Source organism: Octopus bimaculoides, chromosome 6 (assembly GCF_046866305.1).
Source record: "Octopus bimaculoides isolate indiv1 chromosome 6, ASM4686630v1, whole genome shotgun sequence".
Lineage (NCBI taxonomy): Eukaryota > Metazoa > Mollusca > Cephalopoda > Octopoda > Octopodidae > Octopus > Octopus bimaculoides.
In genome coordinates this window covers 109,489,877-109,503,852 of record NC_142933.1, presented here as the reverse complement: position 1 = coordinate 109,503,852, position 13,976 = coordinate 109,489,877, and the positions used below count along the sequence as shown (strand labels likewise).

The following is a 13,976-nucleotide window of genomic DNA, read 5'->3' as shown; positions in this document are numbered from 1 at the left end:
GAGTTCAAATTCCACCAAGGTTGACTTTGTCTTTCATCCTTTCAGGGTTAATGAAATAAGTACCAGTTACGTACTGGGGTCAATGTAATAGACTGGCCCCCTTTCCCCAAACTTTTCAAGCCCTTGTGTAGAAATAATTATTATTAATATAATTATTGCTGTAATATCAGTAAAAACAACAGGAATCTTAAAGGTGATGCAACAATTCTCAGAAATAAATAATTATACACTTACCTATAATCCAGCAGTTTTTCCATCAGATTCGATATAGACAAGATGAACTGGGATCCGGATTGCTGGAGACTAGGCTCCGCTTGGACCTTTTCCATAAGTCTGGTGAAAAATTTAACCATTTTGAGATGAGTAAAATTTCAAGTTAATATAAATAGATTTGGAAAATTTATATGAAAAATAATTCCTCTAAATGAGAAATGTAATAATTGAAAATTCTGATTTAACAGTGGAATATGTTAAAAGTATTAAGAAAATCTGGATTAAGAATGTCTTTGAGTAAAGTCTGTAGAATTTTTCTGTTTATGTTCCATGGTTTTAAAGATCCAAAACAAACGCTGTATATCTCAGGAGTTAAAAAGTTTGGTAAAAGTTAAAAAGTTTGGAAAATTTTGTAAAGTTTTCCTGCATCAAAAGTTTTTTCTCTCAAATTTTGTTCTTAAAGTTAAGCAACCATGAAATGCTGGAAGTTTAAAAGCCTTGCTTTTAGAAAACAATGTTCTATATTTTTGTTATACATAAATATTCTTGACTCCTGTCCTTTGTAGTTATAAAGAGAGTATGTTATGTGAGAGATGTTGCAAACTCTGTTGAAGACAGAACATGTTGACAAAGTTTATCACACATTTTCCCTCAAAATGAATTGGTATGTGGGCTAAAATCCTCGTTTAAGTAGGAATGGCCAACTGGACTAATACTTTGTCAAATACTTTAGCAGATTTATCAAAAAGAGAATTGCATTATATCCATGCCTTCTGTATTAACAGAAATGAAATATATTCATGTTAATTAGTGTTGTGGGATGAGCTTGTTTGGTTATTTGAAAAGCCTTTGCTTAACAACATATATACATATATATATGTCTGTGTGTGTGTGAATAATATATGTGCATATATTTATATGTGTGTGTGTGTGTGTGTGTGTATATATATATATATATATATATATATATATATATAGGTGTAAGTATATATCTATGTAGATATATATGTTTATATGTAAATTTGTATATGTGTGCGTGTATATATATATATATATATATATATATATATATGTAAATTTTGTAAAAATTGTCTATTCTTTCTCAAATTCTTTCATTTTAATAAAAACATGTTCATGCTTTACATTTTTTCTGCATTTTTTTTTTCTTTCAGTTGTGTATTATGTTAAATAAAAATCTTCATGTGCAGAAGCAAAAGAGAGTCCTAGAGTCATGAAACTGGAGTTTGAAGTATTTTCTTCCAAATATACATTTCAGCAAATATCCAAAGACAGAAACAAAACAAAAAAAAAAAAAAAAAAAAAAGAAAACTTATGGAAAAAAAGGCACTTTCTTGCTTTTCGGTTTTTTTTTGGCAAATAAATATTATCCAGAAATGTAGTCGCAGAGTTTGAGTTCCAGTGAACAAAAGAGAGGCACAACTTGTGAATGGTTTGGAATATAATTGCCCAGGCAATTAGCAGGTTTGTAAAAAAAATGAAAAATAAGGGGAAGTGGGTTCAAATGATTGATGCTTTTAATAGCATCCAGTCTGTGACTAGCCCTAGTTCTATGATACAACCTTCTCACTTTGAAGTGGTTTACATTAAAACCTTAACAATAAAATTTCATGTAAATTTATGTTTCAAACAGCAGCTTCATGATGACAAAGTTATTTTGCTAAATTCCTATTTCTGAAATTAACTGAAAGAAAGGCAATTGTACTTCAACAGAAATAGGCTAACAAACACGAAGTGTATATATATATATATATATATATATATGAAGCAAATGTTTGCTGATCCCTTAATTATGTTTATAAATATATATATATATATATATATATATAAAGTTCTTTGATTTCTTGCTATAGATTTTTTTTCCTTTATGTTTTTTTTTGTAGTTCACTTATTGTTGCTGCTGTTTATAATTATAATTATAATAATTATTATTATTAGCAACAAGGTCTGAATGGTAGGGCAAATTTGACCAGTTGGTGGTAATAAGTCTTCTTGCCTAATAGAGAAACTGCTGCTGCTGCATTTATGACTAATCTTTGACTTCTGTAATTGCTTTTACAAAACTTTCTTCCAAACACTGATATTTAGATGTGTGTGTGTGTGTGTGTGTTGTAACTTCTCTGCTCAAGTACAGGAGATTATTATCATGATGACAATGATAACAACAGTGGTGGTGGTGGTGGTGGTAGTGGTGGTGGTAGTGGTGGTGGTGGTGGTGGTGGTGGTGGTGGTGAAGTGACAGCTGTTTCAATGGGAATAGCTTCCTTTGGGTATAAGTTATTGTAATGTCTGCTTGCCTCTCTCTCTCTCTTGTGTGTGTGTGTGTGTGTGTGTGCTCTTATCTAAAAGATCAATTAAGTTCCCAATTATATCAGCAGTGGCACAGCAGTAGCAGGGTGCAGTGAAGAGGGAACCACCAGAGCTGTAGCTTAGGTGGTACTTAAACAAGTCAGACTGAGCAGAGTCTCTTGTAAACAATGGTTCCCCCACCCCTGAGAGGAGGAGGAGGAGGAACACCAACAGATGATGGCAAAGAAGTAGGAGACCTGATAGCAGCAGTAGCAGCAGGAGGGAAAAGATGCTCATTTCTGGAGGTCTCACATACACACATATACACACATGCACACACACAGACATCATACACAGACACACCCACATGCACACACACACACACACACACACACACACATACATTATCTCACCCCTAGCAACCAATAAAGAGCATCTCCACATGAATGCCCAATATGCAAGAAATAGCAGTCACATCTCCCCGCAAATCTCATCTTAACACTTTTTCACTGGATTTCTGTTGAAATAAACTTCGTTTCAATTAATTTTGAAAATAGTAAAAAAATTAATAAAACATGTTTATCATTGATTAATCTGGTGTTTGGAATTTTTGAAGGAAGGTTTTAATTAAGATCCCTTTAAAACAGAGAATTTGTATCATAGAGTCAGTGGGGGTGATCTGGGGTGGATTGGTATCAAAAAGGGAAAAAATGAGGGAAAAAAAAAGTTCATGGTGAATAATATGGTCCTAAATTCCCTGCATAAAGCCAGGATAGCCTCAGATTATTGGCCTTCTATCACCATCACAATACTGCCACCACCAACACCACCACCACCACCATCATTACTCTATACCAACCATCCTTTCCGTAACAATGAATCCTCAAAAGACCCAAACCTTTCCCTGTCCCTACCTGGGTCCCGGTTACCATTATTTACACCTAATATCACTTGCCACTGTTGTCCACATCTTCTCTGCCATCATCATTAGTGGTCAGAAAAATCTTTATTATTTCATAAGAGAAATTGCTGGCAGACCTGTTAGCAAACCGGACAAAATGCTTTCTAGCATTTCTTCCTGCTCTCCATGTTCCAAGTTCAAATCCCACAAAAGGTTGCCTTTGGGGGTCTCTCATTTTTAATGTCTTACTTGTTTCAGTCAGACTGTGGCCATGCTGGAGCACCATCTTGAAAGGCTTATTTTAGTTGAATGAATCGAACTGTACTTATTCTTTTATGCCTGGTACTTATTCTATTGGTCTCTTTTACCAAACTGCTAAGTTATGGGGATGTAAGTACACCAACACCGGTTGCAAGACAAAGACAGACAGACAGACACACACACACACACATACGATGGGCTTCCTTCAGCTTGGGTCTAGCAAATCCACTCACAAGGCTTTGGTCATCCCAGGATTATAGTAGAAGAAAACACTTGCTCAAGGGGTCACACAGCAGAACTGAACTCAGGATTATGCTGTGGAAAAGTAAATTCCTTACCACACAGGGGTTAATGTCATCAACTAAACAATTCTTCTCCAAAATTCCAGGCCTTGTCTCTACATGAGACAATTATTATTATTATTATTATTATTACTATTATTATTATTATTATTATTATTATTGTTATTATTATCACGGCAGTGAGCTGGCGGAATTATTAGCATGTTGGGCAAAAATGCTTAGCAGTGTTTCTTCCAACTCCTTACATTCTGAGTTCAAATCCTATCGAGGTCGACTTTACCTTTCACCTTTTCAGGGTCAATAAAATGAGGTACCAGTCATTTACTGAGGGTAAGGGGTTAAAATTGAATTGACCAAACTTACACCTCCTATCCAAATTTGTATCCGTGTGCCTGATAGGACACATTAAATAATAATAATAATAATAATAATAATTATTAGTATTATTACTATTATCATTATTATTAATATTATTATTATTTAATGCTATAGTAGAGGTTGCAGAAGTAGTAGGAGTAACAGAAGTGGTGGTAGTAGTCATTTTAGTGGTAGTGGTGGCACTAGTAGTAGTAGTCGTAGAAGTGGTGGTAGTGGTGGTGATGGTGGCAGTGAGAGCAGCAACAGAACTGTGAAAGTACAACTAGGTGCTGGGCGTGGAGGGGGTTGAGGTGAGGCCCTAAAGGGTGGGGCAGGTCAAAGCTGATAAATGATGAGTAAGACCCCCCCCTCTCACCGCCACCACTACTGGTCTCCTGCCATTTCTTCCTGTCTTTAATGGGATGATGAAGTACCAGTGTAGGGTTCAAACAGCCCCTTGGCCCACTCTCACCTTGAAGTTCAAGTGCTTATGTTGCAGTACACACACACACAGATCTATTGTGTACATATATGTCTGGCTATGAGCACACACACACACAGTGTCAATAGGCACTGACACATACACATTAGGACTTGCATGTGCGTATGTCTAGTCATGCATGTATACACATATACGCACTACACACACACACATACACACACACACATACATACACACACATACATACATACACACACATACATGCACACACATACATGCACATACATACATGCACATACAAACACACACACGGATCTATTGTGTACATATATGAATGTCTAGTTATGCACACACACACATACACAAACACAACCACACATACACACACACACACAACCATACATACATACACACACAACCACACATACATACACACACACAACCACATACATACATACACACACACAACCACACATACATACACACACACAACCACACACACACACAGTGTCAATAGGCAGACACATGCACATTAGAACTTAAATGTGCACATATGAATATGTCTAGTTATGCATGTACACACACACACACACATGCAAAGTAAATTAAAGCACTCTTAAGGAACACGTGCACGCTTATCTTAGATTTATAATTCATCCAAGTAATATCCACCACCACCACCACCACCACCACCACACCATGATCAACAACAGTTTCTAAGTGACATGACCTGAATTTTGAGAGGAGGGGCACAAGACGATACTGTCACACACAACCCAGTATTTGACTGGAAGTTTTTTTGTTTTTTTTCTTAATCAACCCTCAAAATATAAAATGCAAAGTTGACCTCAGCAGGATTTGAACTCAGAACATGAAATGCCGGAACAAATACCACTCTAAAGATTCTACTGGCAGGAGACTAATTAAATAGAATGTTATCTTTTTTCTTCTATATTTTACTTGTTTCAGCCGTTAGGCTGTGGCCATGCTGAAGCGCTGCCTTGAAGAATTCCTAGTTGACTGAATAAACCCGAGGACTTTATTTTTAAAACCTGCAACTTATTGGAGACGTAAACACACCAAAACCAACTGTCAACTGGGATTGGATTCAAACACAGACAAAGAGATTCACACACATACACACGATGGGCTTCTTTTAGTTTCCGTCTTCCAAATCCATTCACAAATCTTTGGTCAGCCCAAAGCTATAGTAGAAGACACTTTCCTCTGCCCCCACCCTTCCAGGTGCCACACACAATGGGTCTGAACCAGGAACCATGTGGTTGGGAAGCAAACTTCTTACACACACCCATGCCTACACCTTACATTCTGGATTTTATTCACGGCAATGGAAAAAATTGTTTAACTTTGGTAGAACCTGAGGAGAGATATAATTGATTGAATCACTTATAGGATGTGAGATATTTATTTTGTAAGCAACACAATGATGAATGAAGGGCCAAGGAAGTTAACTGTGGATGGATTTGAACTCAAATACCTGATATCCATGGCAATGTCTCTACTTGCTCTAACCCTTTAGCATTCAGATTCGTCCATCAAATGTAACGCTTATTTATTCACCTTGTAGCTTTGAGATCTCAATGATGTGATTGTTTATTTTTGAAATGACATTGTAGGGTAGGTATGAAAGACCGAACCTGGCCAGTTTGAACATAAATCAGGGAATGTTATATTTCATTTAAAATGCTAAATGGCTAGAATACAAGTACAAACTGGTGGAATCAACTATTTCCTTCACAATGAACGTCACTCATTCACCCTTTCACAGGCTTCTATTGTGTCTTGTTGATATTTTTATGTCCTTCTTTGCACTCCCTGTATATGCCACTTTACAATGTGGGTTTAAAACAAGGTTATAAGAATACAAATATAAATCAGAAACAACACGTAACAAACAATATTTCTTCTTGACAACTTCTTTGATTGTCTTCACAAAGCGCCTGCACACATCGCCCTGCCCCCTCACTGACAGTGCACATGTAAGTTAATGCACTTTAGGACAGTTGACTTGCTATCCCATAGGGGTGTCAGGATTTCACCACAACAGCTTCTATGTAGTCACTTGGTCTCCTAGAAAGAACACCTAAACCATCCTTATATCAAACTATACTGTTTTACAAAAACAAAGTCACATAAGGCAGTTCTAGATGGACTGTGCTTAAAAAAAAAAAAAAGGACAAGATGCTTTCAACTGGAATGTCTTGAGTTGTCCTGGGGCTAAAACAACCCTTTGCTTGTAGGGATACATATTTTTCCCTCCAACTATTGCTCACTCCTTCATACTTAAAACTATCAAAGGGTTTGTTTAAATGGAAGAATCTAAAGTTCACCATTTTTATCCTTCAAAATCTTCCCTATTTTCACCACTAAACAAACAACTTCCAGTTTCTTCTTAAAATAAAACAAGTTTATAATATTCCTTAAAATTAAATAAGTTTGTGTGACATAAGGAGACATTTAATTCAGACATTTTAAGATTAAATATTTTTTCTCAAAGAAATGCAGAGAACTGTGCTGGAATGCAGTGAATGAAATTTTCACAAAATCTCTCAAAATATTTCTCATCTCTTCAAACATGGTTGCTGCTTAAAATATCTCATCTAACATCTCTCTGCATCACACAAAAATCTTATTTAACAAATTCATTTTCACTTTTTTTTCCCCCCCTTTGCTTTGCTACTTTACTATTCTTACCGAAGGCAGGTGGTGAGTGTGGACACATGACCATTGGCATAGCTGAAAATTTAACAAGTTTGTTTAGCATACATGAAGTACAAGGTTCAGTCTCACTGTATGACACTTTGGACAAATATCTCCTAAAATATCACCAGGTCAAGCTCAAACAATGTCAGTGAAATTAAGGTGGATGGAATGCAGCCAATTGGCTTGTCAGATCCCGGTGAAGTATTCAGCTGAAGCCAATATGAAATACAGACATTAAATGATGATGAGGATGATATATAATCATGGATGTCCACTCATGACAAAGGATGACCATCACTGACCACAGCCCAGCAATGCCAGTGCATGAGGTTATTGCACCTGTAGTTGGCTTTACCTGGATTTGTGCCTTTGGCTTCCATGCTTTCCATCGCATCCTCCTACTTACCTGGGCATTGGAAAGTCACCTTGCTGGCTATTGCACAACCTAGAATCTTAGGCCTAACAAGCCTTGCACAGAATCTCACAGACCTTCTCCACCCTATTGACATGATCCTCTGGACAAGCCAGAACAAGATATCCAGTACCAATATGGGTTGCAGGCTCAAGAATATATATATAAGAGTACAAATATAGCTCATTCACCCTTAGAATTCCCAAATAGCCAGTAGCATTCTTATGGTATGCTACCAATTCTAGTCTTAGGTATTCCTCGTGTGTGAAAATAAAAAGTAAAAACTAAGAGAGTCAAAAGGAAGAGTAAATATGGTTAGGCAGCTTTTTAATCACTACATGTGTTTCGATAAATACAGATCCTCGTATATACAGGATTTAAAGTTAAGTTTAAATTAAATTATGTAACGATGTACCTGTATAAGAAGATCTATATGTATCTCCTCAGGTGATACTCAGGATGGATGTTGTAGCATAGAAATCTAGATTTACTTACTGAGACAGCAACTGAGTATCACCTGAGGAGATACATATAGATCTTTTTATACAGGTAAATCGTTAAATAATTTAATTTAAACTTAACTTTAAATCCTGTATAGACGAGGATCTGTATGTATCGAAACATTCGTAGCGATTAAGAAGCTGCCTAATCGTACTTACTCTCCCTTTTGACTTTTATTTTTTTACTTTTTACTTTATATATATATATATATATATATATATATATATATATATATATATATATGTATGTATGTATATATCTATATATATATACCCGTCAGAGTGTAAGTATCTTGAGAGAAAAGCTGAACATTAGAAGCATCAGTTGTGGTGTGCAAGAGAGACGATTGCGCTGGTATGGACATGTGGTGAGAATGGATGAGGATAGCTGCGTGAAAAAGGGCCACACCCTAACAGTTGATGGAACCCGTGGAAGAGGTAGGCCCAGGAAGACCTGGGCTGAGGTGGTGAGGCAAGACCTTCGTACATTGGGCCTCACCGAGGCGATGACTACTGACCGAGACCTTTGGAAATGTGCTGTGCGTGAGAAGACCCGGCAAGCCAAGTAAGATCGTTGCCAGTGCCCCTGGACTGGTTCTTGTGCGGGTGGCACATGAGATGCACCATTTTGAGCGTGGCCGTTGCCAGTACCGCCTGACTGGCTCCCGTAGGATTTTCGAGTGAGATCGTTGCCAGTGCCCCTGGACTGGCTTGTGCGGGTGGCACATAAAAGACACCATTTCGAGCGTGGCCGTTTTCGTGCGGGTGACACGTAAAAGCACCCACTACACTCTCTGAGTGGTTGGCGTTAGGAAGGGCATCCAGCTGTAGAAACTCTGCCAAATTAGATTGGAGCCTGGTGTTGCCATCCGGTTTCACCAGTCCTCAGTCAAATCGTCCAACCCATGCTAGCATGGAAAGCGGACGTTGATATATATATCTTTGAGAAAATGAATAGAAATGGCTTTTCTGATAATTTTTCCACTTTAATAATTAGATGTCTATAAGTTTACAAAAATTATTAAAGTGGAAAAATTATCAGAAAAGCCAAATCTAGTCATATTGTTGTATTTTGAGATCGTCATTTTTTTATTCGCCAAATAAACACACATACTATATATTTTTTCCCTTCACTCATTTATTACTGTTCTTATTTTATTATTCTAACTCATGTCCATTGTCTGGAAATCTTTCGTCATACATCTGTCACCTCATCAGAGACACTTTTCGTTTTCGTGTGTGTTCTTGCTCCATCACTGAAGAGGTCACAGATGTGTGACAAAAGATTTCCAGACAATGGACATGAGTTAAGATAATAAAATAAGAACAGTAATAAATGAGTGAAGGGGAAAAAATATATAGTGTGTGTGTGTTTATTTGGCAAAACAAAAAAAAACAAAATCAAAAAATGACCATCCTGAAATACTTGTTTCAACACACGGTTCCACATCAGGAATCTGGCAAAACAAATAGATAAATATTTCTATTCAATTTTTCAAATATACAATACTGTACCAAAGATTTTCTATTTCTCATTTTACGATATATATATATATATATATACATATATATATATATATATATATATATATATATATATCCATCAATATCCTTCAAATTCAGGCTACTGTTTTCAAAAAAGAAAAAGGACATGTTGGTTAATGTAGTCCCAGAAAACTAAAATAAAATGTTTGGTCTGATGACAATGATGATGATGATGATGGTTGAGTGACAGTAGAAAGATTGCCACTCAAGGCTTAAGGTTTATAAGGTTAGAATATTAATGGTGTTGGGAGGAGGGCATGTATGTGTTTGCATAGGTCTATGTGGGTGTGTATATACATCTATTTAGTTATGTGTGTGTGTGTGTGTGTGTGTGTGTGTGTGTGTGTGTGTGTGTGTGTGTGTGTGTATAGGTGTATTTGTTTTATTAGAAAATGGCTCCAGACATTTCGGGTGTATATTTATATATGATTAATATAAATGGTGTGAATGAGCAGACATTGTAGGCAATAAGTATTCAAACTATTAGAGAGAGAGAGGGAGAGAGAGAGAGAGAGAGAGAGAGAATGAGAGTGTGTGTGTGTGTGTCTTTTTCTCTCTCTCTCTCTTATTTTTGTTGTTTTGTAGGAAAATGTCCCTTCACAAGCCACACCTGGTGTAATTATTGTCTCTCATTACATCTATCACAACATTGTGAACTACAAACCCCAACCCCCTCCATTTAAAAAGCCACTATTAAGATGGAACATTCTAGACCTGTCCTATAAAGACATATTCTACTTATTCATTCTCTCATCATTCCATATTTTCATTTCGCTTCATTTTTTCTAAGTGTCTATATAAATGTATGTATATGTATATATATATATATATATATATATATATATATATATATATACGTATGTATGTGTGTGTATATATATATATATATATATATATATGTATATATATATGTACGTATGTATGTGTGTGTGTGTATATATATATATATATATATATATATATATATATGTATGAATGTATGTATATATATATCATCATCATCATCATCATCATCGTTTAACGTCCGCTTTCCATGCTAGCATGGGTTGGACGATTTGACTGAGGACTGGTGAAACCGGATGGCAACACCAGGCTCCAGTCTGATTTGGCAGAGTTTCTACAGCTGGATGCCCTTCCTAACGCCAACCACTCAGAGAGTGTAGTGGGTGCTTTTACGTGTCACCCGCACGAAAACGGCCACGCTCGAAATGGTGTCTTTTATGTGCCACCCGCACAAGCCAGTCCAGGGGCACTGGCAACGATCTCGCTCGAAAATCCTACAGGAGCCAGTCAGGCGGTACTGGCAACGGCCACGCTCAAAATGGTGCATCTCATGTGCCACCCGCACAAGAACCAGTCCAGGGGCACTGGCAACGATCTTACTTGGCTTGCCGGGTCTTCTCACGCACAGCCCATTTCCAAAGGTCTCGGTCCGTAGTCATCGCCTCGGTGAGGCCCAATGTACGAAGGTCTTGCCTCACCACCTCAGCCCAGGTCTTCCTGGGCCTACCTCTTCCACGGGTTCCCTCAACTGTTAGGGTGTGGCACTTTTTCACGCAGCTATCCTCCTCCATTCTCACCACATGTCCATACCAGCGCAATCGTCTCTCTTGCACGCCACAACTGATGCTTCTAATGTTCAGCTTTTCTCTCAAGATACTTACACTCTGACGGGTATTCACATTGACATTACACATCCAACGGAGCATACTGGCTTCATTCCTTGCGAGCTTACGTATGTCCTCAGCAGTTACAGCCCATGTTTCACTGCCATGTAGCATGGTTGTTCGTACGCATGCGTCATTCGTACGCATGCGTCATATATATATATATATATATATATGTATGTATGTATGTATGTATATATATATATATATATATAATATATACATATAATATATATATGTATGTATCTATGTATATATATATATATATAATATATACATATAATATATATATATATGTATCTATGTATACTCTTTTACTTGTCTCAGTCATTGTCTCACTGTGGCCATGCTGGAGCACTGCCTTCAGTCAAGCAAATTGACCCCAGAGCTTATTTTTTCTAAGCCTAGTACTTATTCTATCAGTCTCTTTTGCCGAACCACTAAGTTACGGAGACGTAAACACACCAGCATTGGTTGTCGAGGACGAACACAGACACACAAACATATACACACAGAGATATATATATATATATATATATATATATATATATATATGATGGATTTCTTTCAGTTTCTGTCTACCAAATCCCCTCACAAGGCTTTGGTAGAAGACACTTGCCCAAGGTGCCATGCAGTGGGACTGAAACCGGGACCATACAGTTGGGAAGCAAGCTACTTACCACACAGCCATATATATATATATATAATATATATGTATGTATACATATGTATGTACATATATATATACATTGAGAAAAGGGAGGCAGTCAGAATTTTGGATAATCCTTTATTAGCCACTTTTGTTCATTTACGAACTTGTCAAGTCCTGTTGGCAAACATAGGGTCTTCCAGCAGCCACTTGTTTGGCCCAGGGCAACACTTCTTCCAGGCATTTGATGTAGACCTCCATGCTGAGTCTGAGGCTGAATGGAGGCATAACGTCACCATCACAAGTTATCACTCCAAACACCATGATATTGACTGGATGTTTGATTTTTATCACCCTTGGTACATGTTTTGGGGACACGGCAAGTACTCAAATGGACACACAAGCACTCATACTGGTGCTTCTGGTGTGAATATCAAGCAGTACAGCATGTTTCCAAATTCCTGGCAGAGTGGCTTGCATCATGGTGCTGTTTTTCTCACAGACAGTGCCCAACTAACCCTACTATACTGTGCAGTCGACAAAATCAAAACAAAACAATGAGTATGCGTGAAATTAAAAACATAAAATGGCAACAATTTACCAATTGCACTCTGTATGTATGTGTGTGTGTGTGTGTGTGTGTATGTATGTATGTATATATATATCATTATCATCATTTAACATCCACATTCCATGCTGGCATGGGTTGGACAGTTTGACTGAGGATTGGCAAGCCAGGAAGCTGCACCAGGCTCCAATCTGATCAGGCATGGTTTCTACAGCTGGATGCCCTTCCTAACGCCAACCACTCCGAGAGTGTAGTGGGTGCTTTTTACATGCCACCGGCACAGGGACTAGTCAGGCAATACTGGCATCGACCACGCTCAAATGGTCCTTTTTACATGCCACCGGCACAGGAGCCAGTTGGGCGGCTCTGCCATCGACCACACTCAAATGGTGCGTTTTATGTGCCACCAGCACTGGCTACACTCAAATGGTGCTTTTTATGTGCCACTGGCACAGGTGCCAGTCAGGTGGCACTGGCATCAGTCATGACAATGATGTCATTTGACTCAACAGGTCTTCTCAAGCACAGCATATCTCCAAAGGTTTCAGTTACTTGTCATTGCTTCTGTGGTGTGTGTGTGTGTGTGTGTTTATGTATGTATGTATGTATGTATGTATGTATTTATGTGCATGTATATCTATCCCATTTTAAAGTGATCCAAAAACTTTCCATCAAAATTCTATGTTAACCTATGTTCCAAACACCAGCTTAATAATGACAAAATTATTTTACTAAATTCTTCATTAGATTTAAAATTAATTGAAACAAAGGCAATTCAGCAGAAAAATGGTAAAAAAAAATTGTTAAAGTCTTCTAAATTAAAACCTATCAAAACCCATCTTAATTTAGGTTCCAAATACCAGCTAAGCATTGACAAAGTTATTTTACAAAATTCTTCGTTATTTTGGAAATTATATGAAACAAAGGCAGCCTATTTCAACACTAATCATGATAACAAACAGGTTCAATCATATTTGGTTTAACTAGGGTTTCAATTTTCACCATAGCTACATATCCAACCAGTTTAATAAGCTGAATAAGCTGTTAAACTCGACATTCCGGTCAACTCTAACACACACATTTTTGTATTAAAAAAAAAAAAAAAGAAAAATTCTTTCCTTGCCATTT

The 13,976-nt window shown here is 37.2% G+C and overlaps 1 protein-coding gene across 1 annotated transcript in view; it reads right to left on the bottom strand.

The window, feature by feature from the left end:
- LOC106870442 (dedicator of cytokinesis protein 3) overlaps positions 1 to 13,976 on the bottom strand; it is a 272,055-nt gene that overhangs the window by 66,230 nt on the left and 191,849 nt on the right. Inside the window, 1 exon segment of the mRNA XM_089354408.1 lies at positions 235 to 333. Coding sequence (XP_089210534.1) covers positions 235 to 333 — 99 coding nt within the window.